Source organism: Apus apus, chromosome 16 (assembly GCF_020740795.1).
Source record: "Apus apus isolate bApuApu2 chromosome 16, bApuApu2.pri.cur, whole genome shotgun sequence".
NCBI lineage: Eukaryota > Metazoa > Chordata > Aves > Apodiformes > Apodidae > Apus > Apus apus.
Window position 1 is genome coordinate 5,639,104 of NC_067297.1, and position 20,045 is coordinate 5,659,148.

Consider the following 20,045-nt stretch of genomic DNA (forward strand, 5'->3'; position numbering starts at 1 on the left):
CCTTCTTGGGTGTACAGCCAAAGCTTTCTTAAAACGACACTAATGCAGGTAAATTCCACTGGAACCTGTACACAAAGGGACTTTGGCAGCCTCCCTGCTGGAAGTTAAATGCATCTTTTGATCTTCTTAAAAGATCACAGCTCAGAAGCGTGATTTAACAAGACCTTCCTTTATAACACTGAGGAACCACATCAATGCAGAAATCAGGAGACACTGGAACAGCCCGTATCTCTTACAGAACACAGTTTATTTGGCATTTGGATGAAATGTTTCTCACAGCATCTTGAGAAAAAAAAAAAATATTAGTGTCAACCCCAAAGAAAGAAGTTAAAACAAAAAAACCAGTGTCACAGGGACTGAATTCTTATAGTATCAAATTTAAATTCTACATGGTATTTCACAGAATATCAAAATCTTTTATACACTGCCACAGTTAAGTCCAGTCACAAACCAACTACACAGGAGAAGCCTGCAAATGCAGCGCTGGCTAAAATGATTTTCCAGGAGAAGGTAAAAAGCAGTGTCTGGTTCTCTCTCACAGCCTCTCAGGCACCAGCCAGCCCCAAGCTGAGGGCAGCCTGCAAGCATGGCCTCTGGGCTGGCATCAACTCCAACCCACTCACCCCTCCAGGTGCACAGTACTGGGAAATGAAAGCTGTGGTACTGCAGCAGGCAGGTAACGCGGGCGGGTGCCAGGGGAAGCAGATCTGAACTGCTCCAAATGTCTGTTCCAAAGACACGTGCATTTCATTTGGACCATCAGAAGCAAAATGTATGGACTTTGATTTGCCTCCCCTACCCTAATCTGCTTTTAGGGTCCAGCTCCCAACTTGCAAGTGGAACTTAAGACACTTCTGTCTACTGTGTGGTCCTTAGCAAGGGAGAAAAAAACTGAAAAAAACCCAACCCAAACCTACACACAATGAATTGTGTGAGGCAACATTAAAACTTCAATGCTTCGCCACTGAAAAGCCACATCTGAAATATAAAAATGTCTTTTAAAAACACCTTCAAATTAATTTACCATTAGATGCGAAAAGAACAGTAATTACTGCTGACAAAAACATTTTCTCCCCAAGTGACGTGTAACCAGTGACATCCGTGGAGACAGAGCACCCGCCAACTGTCAGATCAAGCCTTCAGAAACAATCTGCCACCTACTTCATTCTTCTAGATGTGTGTCCAGCCATGAATGGGTAAAGGAACAGCCCAAGGCTCAAACCTAGACCAGACTGAACATGACACAGACAAGCTCTTTGTAGATCTGAATGACAGCTTTGATTTTCCAGCACAGACTGAAACCCACCGTCCTCCTAACATGACAACGCTCTGCAACTAGTAGAGTGAAAACATCAGAGGCTGCTGTGAGACTGTGCACGGTAACACCAGGACAGACAGAGGGGAAGGAACAGCAGAGGCCTCAATATGGCACCACAGCACAACCTAAGGGTGAGGAATGCGGGGAGTAGTTCTGTTGGGGTCACGCTGGGGGTGCGAGCCCTGCACAGAACCGAGCGCTGTGACTTCATGACAACATCCCAAGAGAAACACACTCTCTGCTCATGTGCTGCTGGGAATGATGTGGCAATGTCATCTCCCCTGCTGGGTCTGGAGGAACATTTCGGATGCCATCAGTAGGTAAGAAAAACATCCAGAGAAGTGAACGGTGGTGAGGGAAAAAAAAAAAGAACACACCAATGCAAAAAGTAACTCCAGAGATCTCATCAATCTAAAGGCAATCAAAACAGAAAGGTCCTTCTCAGGCAAGCATCACCCCTCTGTAATTGGTGGTCAGGACAAACTGCTTACCAGTCACCTTGCCCAGGGCAAGGAAGGTTTGCTGAGGAGTCAACTGCTGTCAAGAAAACTTAACTTCTCCCCAGTTGGTCCAGAAGTAGTTGTGATGTCATCTGCTACAAAGGCTCTTACTCCAAGAGAAAGTATTGAATGTAAAAGCCACGTTAAAAAGGGAAAAAATTTACAATTTTATTGCCAAATTAGAAGCTCACCAAGAGGTAAACGAACCATACTTAGTGAGCTGCTTTGTTCAAGGCAAAACTTCCCTTGTTTACAGTTAAAATGAAGAAGGATGGGGAAAAGAGAGAATATAGCAGCCTCCATGCCCATATACAAGTGGGAAAGGCTCAGAAGCAATGGGGAAAATATCACACTGAGGCTTCTACAAAGCAGCCTCCATTTGGAATAGCTACATCCAGGAGCCACCATGAAGTTGCCAGTTGTAAAAGAGCTTATTTTCAAATAAAATTCACCACAGAATCAAATGTAGAATTAAAAAAAACCCAAACCAAACTGATTCCCACAACATTAGAAGAGTGAGGTAAGGTATCTGTTCACCTCAGCCACAAAACACAGCTTCAGAGACCAAACCAAGCCAAAAGGCCTTTTGTTATTGCGCTAGGATACTACAAAGAACAAATATTCCATCTGGCTTCAAAAGAAATTGGGAGGTTTCTATTTTGCACTGCTAACAAAATATTCTTCAGGAACAGATCCTAGTAGCACAGACTTTGCATCCTACTGAAGTGTACACTATCACAGCCTGTCCTACAACAGAGTGTAGCCAGCTTGAGAGAAGTATTAACCCTAAGAGCCTAGTGTATACCCCAGTGCTTAGCTTCAGCTAGCTGGATGCAGCACAAAGGTTACCATCTACGTACAGTATGTATGGGTGTGTATATATATATATACACATATAGCCACCCAGAAACACACACACGCACACACGCATTCATACCTATAAAACTAAAGAAAAATCAGTACATACAATGTATAAAACGTATGAATGTGCTCAAAAATGCACAAAACCCGCTTTATTTTCATACTTCAGAAATGCTCAATCATTTGCAGGCAAGGTTCTGACTACTGCTATCCATCTACTGCGTTAGACCAGGGCTTGAGCTCAGAGGAGGAGATGGCAAGAGATCCCGAGGGTGGAGAACTGCTCCTCTCGTTTCATCCCACTGCTGTTGGAGCCAGTCAAACCAGAGAGCAGGCTGTAGGCACTGGCACAGCTCCAGGGGGAGCGGCTTCCCAATGCTGCTTCCTCCCCCCCTCCTGCCAGCAGCGCACCCCAGAGCTGTGGGGGGTTGGACTAGATGATCTTCAGAGGTCCCTTCCAACCCTGACCGCTGTGACTGCGGCTCTGGGATTCGCTCTCTCTGCTGGACTCAAGATCGTCAGCAAGCGTCTGAACATCAAGACACCAGATCTGATCTCAACAACAAAACTCACAGTTTTCTGTGCAAAAGGAGGTGAATTGTCAAGACCAATCCCCAAGTACAGTATAAGCCTACAGGCAAAAGACAGAATAGAAAGTAGCAGCATATTAATTGGGGAAAGAGTCAGCTGCACTGGGAAACCACAACAGTGGGTTAGGATTTGTCATACGAGTATGATTTGTCATCATTACTAGAAAAATAGATCACGTACACGCCCCCATTTCTCCCTGTCCCTCTGGGCTTGTGCCCTTCATAAGGTAACAGGAGAAGACTCATGAGGGGCACTCTTTACAAATTCCTTATAATTCCTCTCATCTGCTGCTACAGTAAATCAAGGAGAAGCAGAGGCAAGAAGAGGATGGGGGAAAAGGTAAATTATTTGCACACTGAAATCCAAACAACTTAAAATCACCTGCAAAGACTGTTTTGCAATCATTATCAAAACCAACAGTGCTTGACTTTGGGTGTAGTGAGGGAGTGAATGAATCGTTTTGCCATCAGTAAATTAACTTATTTTAAAGAGTTCCATCTGAGAGGGAAATTTAAGATGACATACCAGACTGAAGCAAACTGCTTTTTTATTGATTTATGTACACTAATCTCATTGACCCCTCATGGGACCTGGATAAATGGTTTGGGAGGCACAGGGGAAAGCCCTAGGAGAGGGCTGGCAATTTATAGGACTCAGATAAGGAACAAGTGTCCAATTAGAATTAATCCTCACATATAGTGCTTGTTGATCACTGTTTTAAAATGGTATCTCTGGAACTATCAAGAAGTGAAATGGAGGGGAGAGAACACACATGCTAAATACAGCATGCAATAACAAAAGCAAGAATAGTGTTTTATCCAGGCCAGTGTTGTACAACTGTTTGCTGCAAGGGAGTTAAACTACAAAAAAAAATACAGACCCTCAGTCTTCCTTATGGGATCATAACCACCTAACATGTGAGGATGCTCCCGAAGGGACACAAGCCTTACACTGACCCAGTTTTTTTCATGGGCCACAAGTTTCCCCAACAAGATGAGGTTTTGCAGCTCCCAACAGCAAATAATCCTAATTGCAAATTCTGGTTTTCTCAGTGGCCACCTGTCACACCTTGTGTAGATCATTCATCCTCCAGTCCCTACAGTGTTTGGAAGTAGCAAGGCAGATCAAAACACACAAATGTTGTTTACTGTGTAACTCTTACTTGGCGGCATGTGTTTTAGCTCCCCAGTGTTCTCACTCTGTAAAACAGACCCCAGCCCCTTCCCCTGCAGTTCCATCTTCCTTCCCTTTTCCATGTGTAGCACTGAATCAAGAGAAAGCCACTGATTGAATGGTGACTGCTCACACCCTCCTTTTCCCTTGTCTCTTCCCTGGGTCCAATGGTATCCAGTCAAATCCAAGCAGCTTTTTTCTGACATCGATTTTGTTTCCTCTCAGGTTAAGGAAAAAAAAAAAACCACAACAAACTACCCATACTTTTCACCTCCTTAGAAGTCAAAAGAATTCCCTGCGCTCTTTTCCGTAGCCAAAGGAAAAAAGAGCAGCTGTGCAATCCATATTTACAGGACAAACCGATTAGTGAATGAACAACGACAGCCAAAAAAACGAGAGGCACAATCCTAAACCTAGAACATAAAAGCCGTGTTCAGAAAAAGAAGTGGAGATTCCTTCTGAAGTCCAAACCATGGATTAAGTGTTTGTCTGTGCAAACAGTTGCTAAAACTACTCCTGACCAGCCGTTGGTCTTTCACTCCTTCACACGATGGTGTTGAGGGAACAGTGGCTGGGCCGGCTGCCTGCCAGAGTTTCTGCCGGCGGGTTTTCATTGAGGGGTGTGTCAGGAGGGACCAGAAAGGTGCTGCTGTCAGCAGAGTCTTCCAGCTCCACTGGAGAAGGACCAACTGAGGGAGGAAGCGACCCCTCTGTAAGCTGTGGGGATACATCACAGTTTCCTAGTGATGGAGGACTGCTTTGCACAGTCTGAGGGAGAACTCCATCTGCAAGGGACAAAAAACAAGCAGAATCAGGACGTGAAGTGTATTGTTTCATGTGCCCAAATAGATTCACTCTCTGTGTTGCTGGAAGACCTGAATTTTTCTTGGTTTTGCATTAATGCACGAAGAGATGACACTACAAATGAGGAAAATTAGGTAGCAAAAAATAAAACTTTGATATATAAATAAGATACTTGCTCTAATCAGGCTCACTTATCTCATGAGATAGGCTGCTACTAAATCCCAAATTGAAATGATTTCTACAGGATATGAATATCGCAGCTGCAAAACTGAATAACACCGGGTGAATCATTAGAAAGTGATATTTTTGGTCAATTTTTGGGGGGTGTGGGTGTGGGAAGCGGGGAGGAGAGAAGACACTGGATATATTTTATTCAAAATCTCTTCTACTTGACATTTGTTCTACTTTTTAGTACCGATCTCTATAGACCCATCTCAAAAAGCCCAGAAAAGGTGCCAACATAGTGGAAAGTAGGTAAACAGGTAACCTGTCCAAGGTAAGGCTTGAAAACAGGCAAGGTCTAAGAGTTTAACTGCCTGTAGCATGGATTCCACTTGTAACTTAAGTAATTTAAAGAACCTTTGAAAACAACCAACCTTAATGATACATTTTAACAAGAGACTTTTCCACTGCAGAAATAGAAGATTATACTATGAAATGTATTTTCCTGTCACAGTCACTAAGACATATATTAAAAAAAACCCTCAACTTTACCCTCTGGCCAAAATGCAATGAGGAAGAAAAGAAAAGTTATTGTCTGCATACCTGGAGTGGAACAAAGGATGCTGTCTGGATTGACAGAAGCCTCATAAGGAGGAGGTGGGTCATCTGGGTGTTGAATATCTGGATACTTGTAAGCAGTGTAGGGTGGAGGTGGATCATGGAAATGAAATGCCCCACCTTCCCCATCATCTGAGAGATGCAGTGGAGTAAGGCCAGTTCCAAAACCATCAGGACCATAGTCAAAACCAGGCATCCTGCGGCCCAGGTTAAAATGGTGCACTATTTCAAGAGAAGAAGAAAAAAGAAGTTAGTCAATTTATCCCATGCTTTCCTCCTCAATTTAATGCAGATCTCGAGACCTTTTTCCAGTTTTCACACCCAAGGAACTCATGTCTCTTGAAGACCTAAAAAAGTCAATCTATACAGGTCAACTCACTGCAGCTACACAATGATACTCAGACCCAGCTGCTCCCAGCCTGTTTGTCCTGCATCACATCTAAATTTGAATCTAACCTTCTCAAACTAAGGAGATCATTCACACCCAGAAGATATTTCAAAATTAAAGAAAAAAATATTTGTCCATTATTGGCTAAAAAGTTCACGTTTGAAGAATCTATTAAGACACACACACAGGCACAGTCAAGCAAGAACATGACATTTCTCACCTTTATGTACATCCATCTGCCAATAATAAGCATGAGGCACCAGATAAGTGTAAATATAAAAGTTTTTTTCTTTGAATATGGAGTGGAAGAGAGACCTAGAACTTGTACAGATCATTACCAGTTCACGCAGCCAGCACAGAGCTACACTTGAGCACAGTACTGACGAGAATGATAAACAGGCTTCCACTGACATTTTTCATAGATGTCTACTTCTCCTGCTCTCTTTATTCTGAAGCACACACACTACTCAGACCAAGACTTGTTACAGACACAGGCTACTCACAGTTTGCCCCAATCAAGGACTCGATGCGCTCCCTCCGCCTCTGGCGCAGCCGATGGACCATAAAAAGCAGCAGGGAGAGGATGAGGAAGGAGGAGATGCAGCTGACGATCAGCCGCATGCCCCCCGCCATCGAGTCAAACAAACTGTTGCCATCTGTTGCATAAAACAGATAAAAGGAGCCTGTTAGTTTTGTTCAAGACTCATTTTTCTTGATGTTTTTTCCAGTAAGGGAGAGATAAAGCAGAGATTTAGGGAGATAAAAGGAGAGGTGAAGCAGAGATTCATTAGCCTGGCTTGACATGTCACCATATTTAAAAATGTAAGGAAATTACAAATCATCAGGTTATTGCCACAAGACCTAAATGATTCTAAATATATCTTCATCAGCAGTAGGGACAAAATGTTGAAGGCTTCAGGTCTCTGAACAAGAGAAAAAGGAAAGGTTAACACTATTTTGCACATCCCCTTGTCTCCCTGGCATTGCTGAAGATACTACACTGAAGATGACAGCAGGCCTGGAAGCTATGGGAAAGGCCTGAGAAGTGACCTCTCCACACACTATTTTTACACAACTTCTGGATCTTAACTTCGACATTTCCAACAACAAAATCTCTCAACATGGTAATTAAGATGTGACAATCTAAATTCCATGTGTCATTGGTACACTGGTTGGTACCATTAAGTGACAGCAACTAAAAATACTAAAAAGGTGAATCAAAATTACAATCATCCTTCAGGAACTGAAAAGATTACAGTAAATAGGAATCTTTCAATAGAATTACACGGAAACAAGTGGCAGAACGTGAAAAAAGACCCATGAGCTTGGGACTTTTTTTGAGAGCTCTGTATCATTGCTACCCAGACCACACATTGGAAGGCTGTTGTGAGCAAATTATCACTGTTCTACCCAGTGTCAGACATAAGAGGTGTTAATTCTTCACAGTTCAATTCATCACACTTGGTTACACTTAAGTAGCATGTGCACACTCAGATACTCCACACAAAGAAATATTAATTAAAAAGGACTTTGCTGTGTTCTTGGCATCAATTTCTTGTTAGAGAGCTCTGAATGAGAAACACACCCAGGTTAGGTGTGGGTAAGAAACAGAGTGGCTAAACAACCTGGTCACCTACTGCTGGAGGACACAACTGCTACCAGGTAGGAGCCCCTCACCCAACCACCACCTAGAGCCACCAACCAGATCCTGGCCACCTCTCCTTTCCCTCACCCACCACACCTGCAAGTGCTTGCTCAATACTCTTCCTTTCACTAACAGCAGCTAACGCTGTATCAGAGACTCCTTACAAAAGAAAGCCAAAAGCCTCACAAAAACTCTACATACTGACTAGCTACAAACACTAGTAACAGAAAAATCCACCTAATTTATACATTGCTGAAGTACGTGGCTAACAGGCTGGCATCTATCACGTAACACATTCTTGACAACAAGAAATTCATTTAATAGGGCACTATACATCGAGCTTGAACATTACACCCTCTCAAATCTGGCTGTGCAGCACAAAAGGCTCTGTGCTATCAAACCTTTCAGCAACTCTCACTGTCAGAGCTTAAACCGAAGCAGTCACACACCTACCAACCAACACGCCCTCCTGAACACCACAGGCCTGCCACTGTTCCTCCTCCATATTATGGCAAAGCCGATTTCATTAAGATCATAAATTAGTGCTAATAACTGCCTTAAATAAAGAGACTTAAGTAAAGCACGACACAACCTTGTAGGCAGAAACTCTAACTTCCATTCTCTTTAGGCCAGATCCAGCTGCAGTTCTTGCACCTTCTGGGGCCTCTCTCACACAGCACCCAGCCTGTGAGAGCTCCTAACCTGCAACCTGTTTGGCTGGATAAACTGTTGTCACATGAAGTCCTAGATTAACAAAAAGACAAAGACCCAGCTTGCACAGAACAAGGTAGGCCATCACAGAGAGTCTGAAGCCACATAAATAGGAACAGATTATTTCAGAAAGGCTGTTTTACACTCAATACATTAGCAAAGCCCCATAACTGCATCAGTTTGGTCAATAGAAAAGCTTCTGCACTATCAGCTCTTTCAAACTATTTTATTTCTTTTATTAACTTTTAAAAAGTAAGAGTTTCACATGTGTCTAAACAAGAGCCACACAGAAAAATTATTTCTACCATATGTATAGAGCAGCAATAGACAGACTACTTCAGTTTCAGCACCAATACATGAAAGATTTTCCTCTGCTATTTATCTTCAACTAAATGAGAAGAAGCATCTTTCAAGCTGTGATTCCTCAGCTTACTCCTACCACTGACAAATTCCCCTACTACTAAGTCCTTGAGTAATATTCCTTACCCACTTGTAATCATTGCTCACCCACTCACACTGTGAGAGCTGATTACCTGCCAACCCAACAGCAGGATTTATTTCCACCCAGCTTCTCAATGGGTGATTAATTTACCTACTGTTGATTAGTAAACTGTTTTCTTTCCTTTGCAACAGAGCTTAGGAAAGATATATGTAAGAACTGAACAAAGATAAATACATGCTGATTAAAGAAAGTAATTAATTTTGTCATCTGGAATAGTCATTGATAAACACCCAGAAGGAAAACTGAAATGCTAAATTAAAAAACTTCAGTGTTCATCACTAGCTGAAGTAACTTCATTATAAAGGAAGTTTGACAACTGCTTGATGATTCTTCTCTCAAAAACTAAGTTACTAAAAAAACCAGAACACTTCAGGCAAGAGTATAATGAAACAGTTTTATTTAGCATCAGTACAGAAAGAAGAGCTTAAGGATCAGAAAGGATGTGGTAAAATACACTCTTCAAATCAGTATTCATGAAATAGTTAAGCCCAAAGCAAAAAGCAAGGATTAAAGAACACTGCACGAGGTTATCCCAGGCCATCTTATCCTGTCTGCTGGATGATGCTTTGCTGACACTCTTCCTGAAGATAAAAAAAAGGAAGACAAAGTCTTAACTCTGCTGATAAGAGTGGGAGGAAGACTCCTGCTTCCTCCCCACTCTTTCACCGACCAACCTGCAACATCTGCTCGGCCCTCAGAACAAACACAAATGCAGCAAGGAGGGGTCAGGGGCCTTTAATAATTAACTTCCACAGTCAGAACAAATAAGGCAACCTGTGAATTCAGAAGCCAGTAAGCACTCTTTTTTTGTAGCATACTGAAATAAAAGCCTCTGACAAGAAGGGCTGACCTTCTGTGTTTTCCATAGGAGTTCAGAACAGTACCACAGAATCCTTCTGGTTGGAAAAGACCTTAAAGATCATTGAGTCCAACCTTAACCCAATTCTACCAACCATTAACCTAACTCTACCAGTAGCTTCTTATCGCACTCAGATAAGTTTAGATTATTTTAAAATACAGGAAACAACAGTATCACAGACAGTTGAGGTTAGAAGGGACAACCTGAGATCATCTAGCCTAACCCGAGCTCAAGCAGCTTCAGGTAGAGCAGGCTGCTGAGGACAGAGTCCAATCGGGGGCTGAATATCCTCACAGATGGAATCTCCACAAGCAATCTGCTCCAGTATTTGACCACCCTCACAGTAAATTCCAAGTAAGATAAATTTCTTTTCACAAGGCTCCTTACAGAAAAATAACCCCTCAAAATCTACATCCCTAAATGGTGACTGACAAACAGTTCACAGGCAGCTGAAGATTTTACTGATCCAAAACAAGAAGCTGCATTGAGAGATGCCAAATCCAGTAAGCAAGGTTGCACATCCTGATTATTACTGAAACTCTATATAATTCACAAACTTTGCTTCCTTCATGATCCCTGGGTGCAAACTTCCACACACATAAATGCTCACATCCAGAAAAAGATGCTTAATTAGTGCTCAAGAGAAAAGTATTTTCTTTTCATGACAACTAAACATGACAAAGGAACCATGCAAGACACTCTACTAAAAATCCACAGAAGAGTCAAACTCCATACAGAAAATAAGCTCCTGCTTCTCCTATATAAGAGGCATCAAGGATAACTAATTATTTCCAGCCACAGTCTGAAGTGTTTAATTTCCTGTGATTTGACATCTTTCCCCACAGGGCATTTGTACCCAGCAATGTTGAGGCACTGAAAGGATGCATCATCTCAAACAAAGTAATACCCAAAGACAGCCAAGTCGAGCAGTGAACTCAGTTTTCTTGACAAAACTGCAGCAAGTCACCTCTTACCTGGGTCCAAACAGGTGAACTTGCAGCACTCCTTAGGGTCCTTGCGGTACTGCTGGCAGCCCTGGGGCCGCTCACACAGGGCAGCCACACACATCTCGGGTTCACCGTTGTGACACGTGCAGCTCAAACAGGGATCATTCCCCTTTGGAGTGAAATAGTAGCCTTCATCCACAATGTTGTCTTTGATATCAACGCAAGTCTGGCCTAGAAGAGACATGCACATCATTATCCAAGTGTCTGTGGGCCTGTCCGAATGGAGTCCAGTTTATCCTGTCACCTTAAGTGATTTGTAACCACCAGCAGACCACCAGTTAAAAGCCAAGCTGTTACATTAAAGCCACTTTGAAAAGGGATCTCCCAGGAGTGGGGAAGGTAATGGATATTCTGGAGGCACACAGGGATGATTTACTGCTCAAAATAGACAAATTGAGGTTTAAGTATTGAATGGAATTGACACACTTTCAGGCATCCTCTCCAAGACTCTGGGAAGCAAGTGGCCTGAGAAGTTTAAGCTTCACTGTCAATGCCTGCTGCAGTTCCCTCCCTCTCTCCTGGTACTTAGGAAAAGCTGGATCCTCTCTGGACCAAACCTGAAGTAGTTTTCACATGCTAGGCCTGAAAAAGGAAGCCAGGCAACAATACTTCCACTGCCCTAGCTGCATCTTGATCCCTGCCCAGCAGAGGAAGGTTAGGTGCCTTCTGTCCACTGTCCTTTCTTCCCACTGACCTAAAAGCAGGTACCAAAATGAGAGAGGAGGAACGCAGCACTGAAGAAAACTGCTCAGGGAGGGTGGCCTCTCCCCTCCACCCCATGAACAGGTCAGCTGGCTGTAGAGCAAAGGTCAGACTGGAAGAAACCCTGCGGAGGTCTCCAGCTCCATCTGCTGCTCAATGCAGGGTCAGCTAGGACATCCCACAGGTCACTCAGGAATTTAGCTTATCTGGTGGTAAAAGCCTCTGAGGATAGAGGCTGCACAACCTCCCTGGGAATCTGTTCAACTCTTGACCCTCCTCACAATTAAGTGTTCTTCCTAGCATCAATTATTTTCTTTTTCTTTTTTTTTTTTAACTCACTGAGCACAAAAAGTAGAAAGGATAACTGTTTCCCCCTATTTGTTATATGCATGTTTAAAAACTCAATACAGTTAAGACTGAACTTACTCCTTTTGCAGAGGAATGAAGATTTCTCATAGCAGTTTTCAGCATACCAGCTGTGCAAACCGTGGTGCCGGAGGGTAGGAAAATGGAAACACTGAAGCTGGGCACAAAGAACGTTTTCATTTTCAGACATAGCAGTCCCAAAGATAGGGTCAGGGGGTAGAAAGACTTCTGAAGAGCCTAGAACAAGATGCATTGCTATCAGCAGCCTGCAGGTATGGAAAGCTTTAGAAAGGCTCTGTTATGTCACTCACTTCACACACAGCAGCTCTGCTACAGGGCTACTCCAGCTTTAGCTTCCATTAGCAACATCCCTCTGGGGGACAGCAAACAGCACGGAGGGAAGGGGTGACTCACACAGAGAAGAGGCTGCTATTTTCAAAGTATTGGGTAATTTTGTCATTCTGCACCAGTAGGAGTGATGTTTTGATACCTCTACAAGTGCTGTTTTCCAGAGTCCTACGGGGTTTGCCTGCCAATAGTTATGCACCCCTTCAAACAACACTGAGCTTGGCCATGCTTGCTACTAGTGGAGCAAGAACCCCTGCCAAGCTGGTACCTGGCCCTCCAAGCACCTGCTAGTGTTCCCAAAGGTGTGTGTGCAAATCTGCCACATGCAGCACACTGCAGAGCTGCACCCCCACGCCTCATGCTCCTCCTCCAGAGTGCAGAGGAGTGCTAGATCAAAAACAAGGCTGCAGCACTGCTGCTGGGGCCAGTAAGGACTGCTTGGTCCTTCCAGCTCATGTCATTGTGAAGAGACTGCATCGTGATGGGTTCCAAAGAGTGCAAGAGGTGTTGAGGGCATTTGGTAACTTTTAAATTGTTGTTTCTGACCACTGTCTGGCTTCACTGTTAAATCTGCTGGTACGCAAAGTTGCAGAAATTAATGGGAGACCAAGACACAGCAACTGTGAACATTACCCTATTCTGTATGTTTTCAGAGCCTACTTCACAAATCTGTGTGCTTAAACATTTGCTTTTACCAGCTCTGACAGTCAGCACAGCCTTTGCACATGGTGGTCCTTTCAAACACTTAAGTATGATGTTTTTTTTTTTTATTCTTTTAAAAATACAACTTGGTTCTGCTATTTTTTTTTTTTTGAGTACTTACCTTCCCCATCTCCCATTAATGGATTTTAATTTCCAAACTACAGAAACTTCAATCACTTTTCAAACAGATAGGAGGAATTCAGTCTGCCTCACTACAAGTCAATGTAAAATTTTTCAGAAGCTACTGAATGCTACTATGTACAGTTATGTACTTTATCACACATAGTTTGTTAAATAGAAAACTTGCAAATACAAGAATATATTATATTGAGGAGGCTTACATTTATATAATGCATCAAATTAAATAAAAATTCCAACAAAAACAGGTATGATTTTTCTGTAATTTATGCCTCCCTGGTTGCAAACATCTGTCAGCAGATGGCAGTGCAGTCAAATCTCCAAAGAGCAAAGAAAAGCTCTTTTAAGGATGTTTGGGTTTTTTTTACCTTGGACTTCACAGGAGAAATCTACCTCTATAAACTGTTCTGTCCAGACCAGAAACCCCAATTATGAGAAAAACTCAGACTTTCCTCTCTCCCTTTCCCCTGCATCTTTAGGTGTTTATTTCAGGGAACTAATGAAAATGTTCCTACTTCCACAAGGAACAGTTTCCTCTCAATATTCAGTCAACTCTGTTCACTTAAATGACAAAAAATACTTCTGTGCACGGCAGCACAGTAAACAAGCACCATCATTAGAAAGTTATGCAGGGTTCTACTACTTCTCATGTGTCAAAAGAAGCCGTTTCAGAGATCCATCTGTTCAGCAAAATCCTGTTCATAATTATGCATCTGTACCTAATGGACAGCTTTCCTTCCAGATTTTCCATCACTGAAAAATGTGTGTGAGAAGAAAACTCCAGATTAGCTTTCATATGCTACACTGAATTCACAGTGCTGATACTTAGAAAACACACCCCTTTGTTTTAAGTTTTCCATTACCTAGACTAGTACAGCACTTAGACATCCAGTTCTACACATAAGAGTTTATATAATGTCTTTAAAGTTAACTAAACCTTCCACTGAATTAGTCAGAAGGTACAAAAACACAACTTTGCATTTTCAGCAGAGGGAGCTGCTTGTTTTGCAACTGAAGTTCAGCCAGTGATGCCTATCAGATTGATATTCAGTTTTTTGTATAAAAAGGATTTCTGGGATTAGGCAAATCTTATCTTCTTTTAAGCAAACTATCTGAAGTATCTTAAAACTTAAAAAATCTGAGTAATTTCTCAAAATTCAGGATTTTTTTTTTTCCAGTATATAAAAATCTACCAATTTTTAAAAAGCTAAAACCCCGTAATATCCTATGCCAGTTTGTGCTAATGTTGTAATCAGGAATCAGCAGTTCATCTAGCCATTCCCACAAAGAACATGAGTAGTTCTATTAAGTAGTTTCCTTTTCCTGAGCTCAATCAAGAGGAAAGCCCAAATAGACTGAAAAACATGTTCCTTCCACAAAGACATCAATGTGAAAAAACTATGAAGCTTCTTACACTTGAAAATAAGACGTGTTGAGTATGAAACTCTTCCATTTTGATCCTGCAAAGCAAAGCAGTTCCCCTACACTATTTTAACACCATCACTAAAATATGTTGTTCTTGCAAATAATGTTCATGCTTTGAGACAGTTTTCATGGGCCATTTGATTAAGTACTAGTTTGAGATGCCTACCTTTGTAAGCTACTTCCCAGTGACCTTCTAGAGAGTGATTTCGATTGGTGATCACATATTGGTACCCAACCCAGAACCTATAAAAAAATCAAGTCAGAATCTAAGATACAAGAAAAAAATACACTAACAAAATAAATTGCACAGAACTTTCTACTACCTTTATAATTAAAATAAACATTCTGATTACTTATTCCTGAATATTTCAGCCCCCATACTGGCAATGTAGATAGAGACACTAAAGCTGAGGAACAGAGGAAAACACTCAGTAGTTTTCTGTGTTTACAAGTGATAACTCACTGTGCCTTTTATTTCTACTCATAATAAGCACCTTATTCTGTTGTTATAGCAGCACATCAGCATCTCAAACCCAAAAAACACACAAAAGCATCCAGAAGTCAAACATTTTATAAACGTACCCAGCTTATGTCAGACTGTTCCAGATCAAACCACCTAACTCTCCAGAGACAGATACACCATTACTGAACCTCTGCTGGTGATCTGTCATGGCAGCCCATGAGACTGACAAAAACCCACAGGCAAAAAAAAAGGAATTATGTCTGCTGTGAACTAACAAAATGAAATACCTAAAGCAACGAGAACATAGTTCTTGCAACTCAAAATAGCTCTTCATGTAGCTCTTATCTCAATCTTGCAGTCTTTGTTAGAGCTACTGGTACTCAACAGTAACAAAAATTTTGTTGAAAAACTTAAGAGAATTACTTCTACACAAGGTAGGGCAGCAGTCATTGTGAAATCCATCTTCCCTACATGAGTATGTTGCTGAGACAGTCCAAAGATATAAAGATTCTGATGAAATGTAGCATATCTGGTAATCAAAAGATGAAATACTGATGGCCACTGCCAAACACTCAACCAGCATGCTCATACTGGTTAGTAACCTGAAGTCAATTTTACCATTATATTTTCTTAGCAAACTGAACTACCAGCATTTGCATCACAGAGAAACCATTCTTGTGTAACAGGAGACCTTTGTCCTCTCCCTCCTACTCACCTACGCTGGTCCTTCCTTACAAATGTTTTTTCTTCCAAGTCCCACTCCTGTGCCAGGATGAACCTCAGCTCCTGGTCGGCAGTGAAGGTGGCAAGGGATCCATTCACTCGCTGACATGTCTGCACAGCATCCCAGTAGTTCTCCCCATTTAAATACACCCTGTAACAGCTGGCTGTGCCCTCGTAGTGGTGCCACCCTGTTGGGCACTTTCCTAGGAAACATGAAGAACAGAAGGGAAACCATTCCCCCCAAATTAGGATCTTCAAGATAATGCATCCTGATCAGTTTATGACAATGCAATGCATAATCACTTGGATGTGTACACACAACATACTCTACATACTTCACCTCACCAGGTCATGTGTGCATTACAGATCACAGAAGATTGATTTTACTACAGCTTTTGACAAATAAAAAATAATTTTAAAGTCTTAAAAAAGATGCAACTCCTAGCAATTTTATACTGCACTGGGACAGCCTTTAAAGTCTTTTATTAAGACCAATGATCTACTGTGGAAGGTGTTTCCCTGCACATCTTTATAAATCAAATCAGTTTGATCAATCCAACTCAAACATCAAGAAGAAGGAACTAAAAACAGGAGGCCAATTTAATTATTCTTTCTGTCAGGGAGTTAGCAATGCATCCAACTTGCTGCAAAGTTTTCAACCTACTTTTACAAACAGTCTCAAGGAGTGTTCAGACAATTGCACTCAAATAATCAATCACTAAAGATGATGAGGGTTCTGGGGCAATTGTTGTTTGCTTTGGAAAAACGTCACTGCAAAGTGGACCTTTAGGAAACAAGAAGGTCGCAGTATGAACCACTGTAACTAAATTGAGGGAATATGCAACAAAAGCCTTGAGGCATTTCTGGATGAAACAGGCCCATGGGCTTTCGATGACTGGCATTCTTGGGGGTGACTAATAGGGAGAATCACAGAGGCAGGCTGAGGAAATTTAAAACAGACATGAAATATGATTTTAGCACCTGCATTTGCAAAATTAATTCTGCACAACAACTAGGAAAGGAAATTTAAATTCACAAACTGTTATATGTTCATTGCATGCATTCACAGAGTTTCTCTTCTCAAGCCTCTCTATTCCTCAACACTGTTGATTCCCTTCAGAAACAGTGATCTTTATCACTAAATAATAACCTAAAACTTAGATTTGAAGCCCTTTCAGTATCTTTCCTCATTCTTCCTTTATACTTGAGAAGCAATGGGATATTTTTAAGATTTACTGCTCACATCACTAAGATGGGACAGAACACAGTATCAGACTGCAGAGCGTTTTAGATACTGCTGTATCAGTTTCTAAATGGCTTTATTGTCCTCTACAAATTGCACTAACATAACAGTTTAGCCACTGAAATGTATAACAAATCAAAATACCTATCTAATAAGCATTTTTGTCCTCTATAAAATACCTCTATAAAAAAGGTGAATTTTTACATTTGCTAATCACTTGAGGTTTTTTCAGGAGATCACTGCAGTCCAATGCAATTGTTCCTAACTTTACTACTGCCATACTATCTTCCCCCATGTCCTCTTCCTAACCTGCCCCATCCCTCCCCCCAAGGCTTATTAGTGCTGTCTCACATTGCCAGCTGATCCCTGGAGCAGAGGGAATCAAGATAAGAGCAAGAATGCTCTATGCCTGGAGAGATTCAGTAGTCACTATGAGCTACAATCAGTGGGAAGGACACTTGCAGGACATTTCTATCTCTTTAGATAAAGCTGGGACTAGGATGCCAACAGTGGCACTAGCAGTGATGCAGGTGGTGTTTTTGAAGACTCCTGACTGATGGAAGCAACACGGTGAAACCAGTTCAGGTGCTACATCCTTCCTTGATAGACTTTTTCTGCAGAGAAGCAAGTGAAGAATTTCCTAAGTTCAAACTCCCTAAACAGTATTTTTCCTATTTTAAAGGATACAAAACTCAGAATATCAGAGATGCACTTAATTAACTAATAATAGTGCAAGATCATTTTCAATATTACTTCAAACAAAATAAATCAATTCTGGTTTTCCCCCACTTTCCAGAACTATCCTCCATGCAACCTCACATCAAGACATGAGGTAGACTATCACCCCTGCTGCAGGTTGAAACCATCACCTAAACCATGATCCTAGTTTTCTGTAATTGCAATGAGTTACAGCAGAAAACTACAACTCTGGTTTCACATAAATAGGATTACTAGGGAATTAGGACGGTTTTGCACGTATTAGCCTGCTATATAAACTATGCAATGTTACAGGACACACGTAACTGTACAAAAGCCTTAAAAAACACTGCAGCTGAAAAAACCTGGTCAAAAAGCCTCGTAACATAAAAAAGTATTAACTGATCCTTAAAAAAAAATTAGTCTAAATTGCTAAATTAATTAGCAGAGATGGCCCAGATTCTCCAGTCTGCAACTTACTGCTAAATCGGACAGGCTGTGCCACATTGACAGTGTGGAAGCGGGTTGTCTCTCCTCCTCTCCCTCGACTGTGCCTGGAGTCCACATTCTCCTTCCCATGGTAAGTTCGCTGGTCCCCTGTCAAGCCTGTCCAACCAGAAGGAATAGTCAGTACTGGGGAAAGATGCCAGCAAAGGCAGACTTCATTTTATTAGACTTTCTCTGGGTTTCAATTCAAGATGTATAAATAACACGCAGTCAGGTGCACAAAGATGGTAGATCCCTGCAGTAACAGCTCGGCCATTTTAGCATGTAACTGAAATACCTACAATTGAAAAGAACCAACTGGCCATTGCATGAGTTTTGCAGAGTGAGCTAAGTATTTTGGCCAATTCTCAACAACCTGCAGTTGTACACAGGACTTCACAATCATCGTTTCAGTTGCTGCAGCAAATGCATCATCCCCGGTGCATTTGATCTGCTCCTGTTGACAGAATTACCCACTCTCCAGCTGCTTCATTTCTCAGTGCATGTTCAAGGATAAAAGATATCTTCCTCAATACACTTTCCAATTCTGTGAGATCTAGGACAAAATTAAAACCAGGGAAGGAAGCCTATCTTCATCCTGAAGAACAAGGTTTTTCTTTCACTCTCAAGCTTCTACAGGAAATGTTAGTTCATTATTTCTGAAACAAAATACACAGACATCTTCATCTCAGTGCCAGGGCTTCTAACAGGTGTACATGACAATGGGATTCAATAGCTTAGGAAGAACATAGTGCAAGATGTCATTCCAGAGAAGGGACTGGGAGGCTCCACATGCCTACCAGGAGTAAATGAAGAGCACACAACTCAGGTGCAGATGCTGCAGGATGTGCTGTAGCCAGAAAATCATAAGCAGGAAAGCCTGGCATGGTGGTGGGGAGAAACCTTTGAGCAACAAGAAAGAATTCTCTGGAAACAAGGAATTACCCTTAAAAAGAGGAAAAAAAAAAAAAGAACCCAAGAACATAAGCATTAACAATATCTACTAGTATGTTATTGAATGCTACTGGCTGTTATTAAAGGTAATAGAGTTTAACCAGCATTAAGAGCTATGCAGACATTCATTTCTGTGTTAAAAAATCAGCTTATTTTCCTTTAAAGCTGATCAGCTCTATTTAGCCCAGCTAAGCCAAATAAACCAGTTATGGTCCCAAATAAAGAGGACCTACATAGTTGTCTTCAACAGATTTAACTACATCTGTTTGAAACACATTCAAGATTATGTCAATAACACTTTCTCCTTTCAGATTAGCTTTACAAAGCAAGAAGTCCACCACAATCTGATGATAATTTAAACCCAGAGTTGGAGACTGGTGTATTACCTGGGGGAAAAGACCTTCAGAACACCCACCATCAAACAATGCACTCCTTGGAACAAAACATTGGCACTGATGAGTCAAAAGAAAAATATCACTAGCTGGAGCCCAGGAACAGCAGAATAGCTTTGCATTCATTTTTGCCTCTAGCAGACTGAGTTTGCCCTGGGTTAATAGGATAAGCAAGGGATATTTAATTACCATGTTATCCTAGGCATTACATGTCTATAGAAATCACCCATTAAGAAATGGCTGTGCATAATACACTCATGTGGCCTTC

At 41.6% G+C, this 20,045-nt stretch overlaps 1 protein-coding gene across 3 annotated transcripts in view; it reads right to left on the bottom strand.

Moving 5' to 3' along the window:
* Positions 1-228: 228 nt before the first annotated feature.
* Positions 229-20,045, bottom strand: part of DGCR2 (DiGeorge syndrome critical region gene 2) — a 44,879-nt gene continuing 25,062 nt past the window's right edge. Inside the window, exons 3-10 of one of the 3 annotated variants that reach the window (XM_051633919.1) lie at positions 18,424-18,551; positions 15,999-16,216; positions 14,987-15,063; positions 12,268-12,444; positions 11,107-11,310; positions 6,919-7,071; positions 6,013-6,249; positions 229-5,228 (exon numbers count right to left, since the gene is read on the bottom strand). In XM_051633919.1, the coding sequence (XP_051489879.1) occupies positions 4,987-5,228; positions 6,013-6,249; positions 6,919-7,071; positions 11,107-11,310; positions 12,268-12,444; positions 14,987-15,063; positions 15,999-16,216; positions 18,424-18,551 (1,436 nt within the window). In that variant the 3' untranslated portion in view covers positions 229-4,986. The remainder of the gene's footprint in view (positions 5,229-6,012; positions 6,250-6,918; positions 7,072-11,106; positions 11,311-12,267; positions 12,445-14,986; positions 15,064-15,998; positions 16,217-18,423; positions 18,552-20,045) is intronic. The other 2 variants (XM_051633920.1, XM_051633921.1) reach the window with 2 other exon arrangements.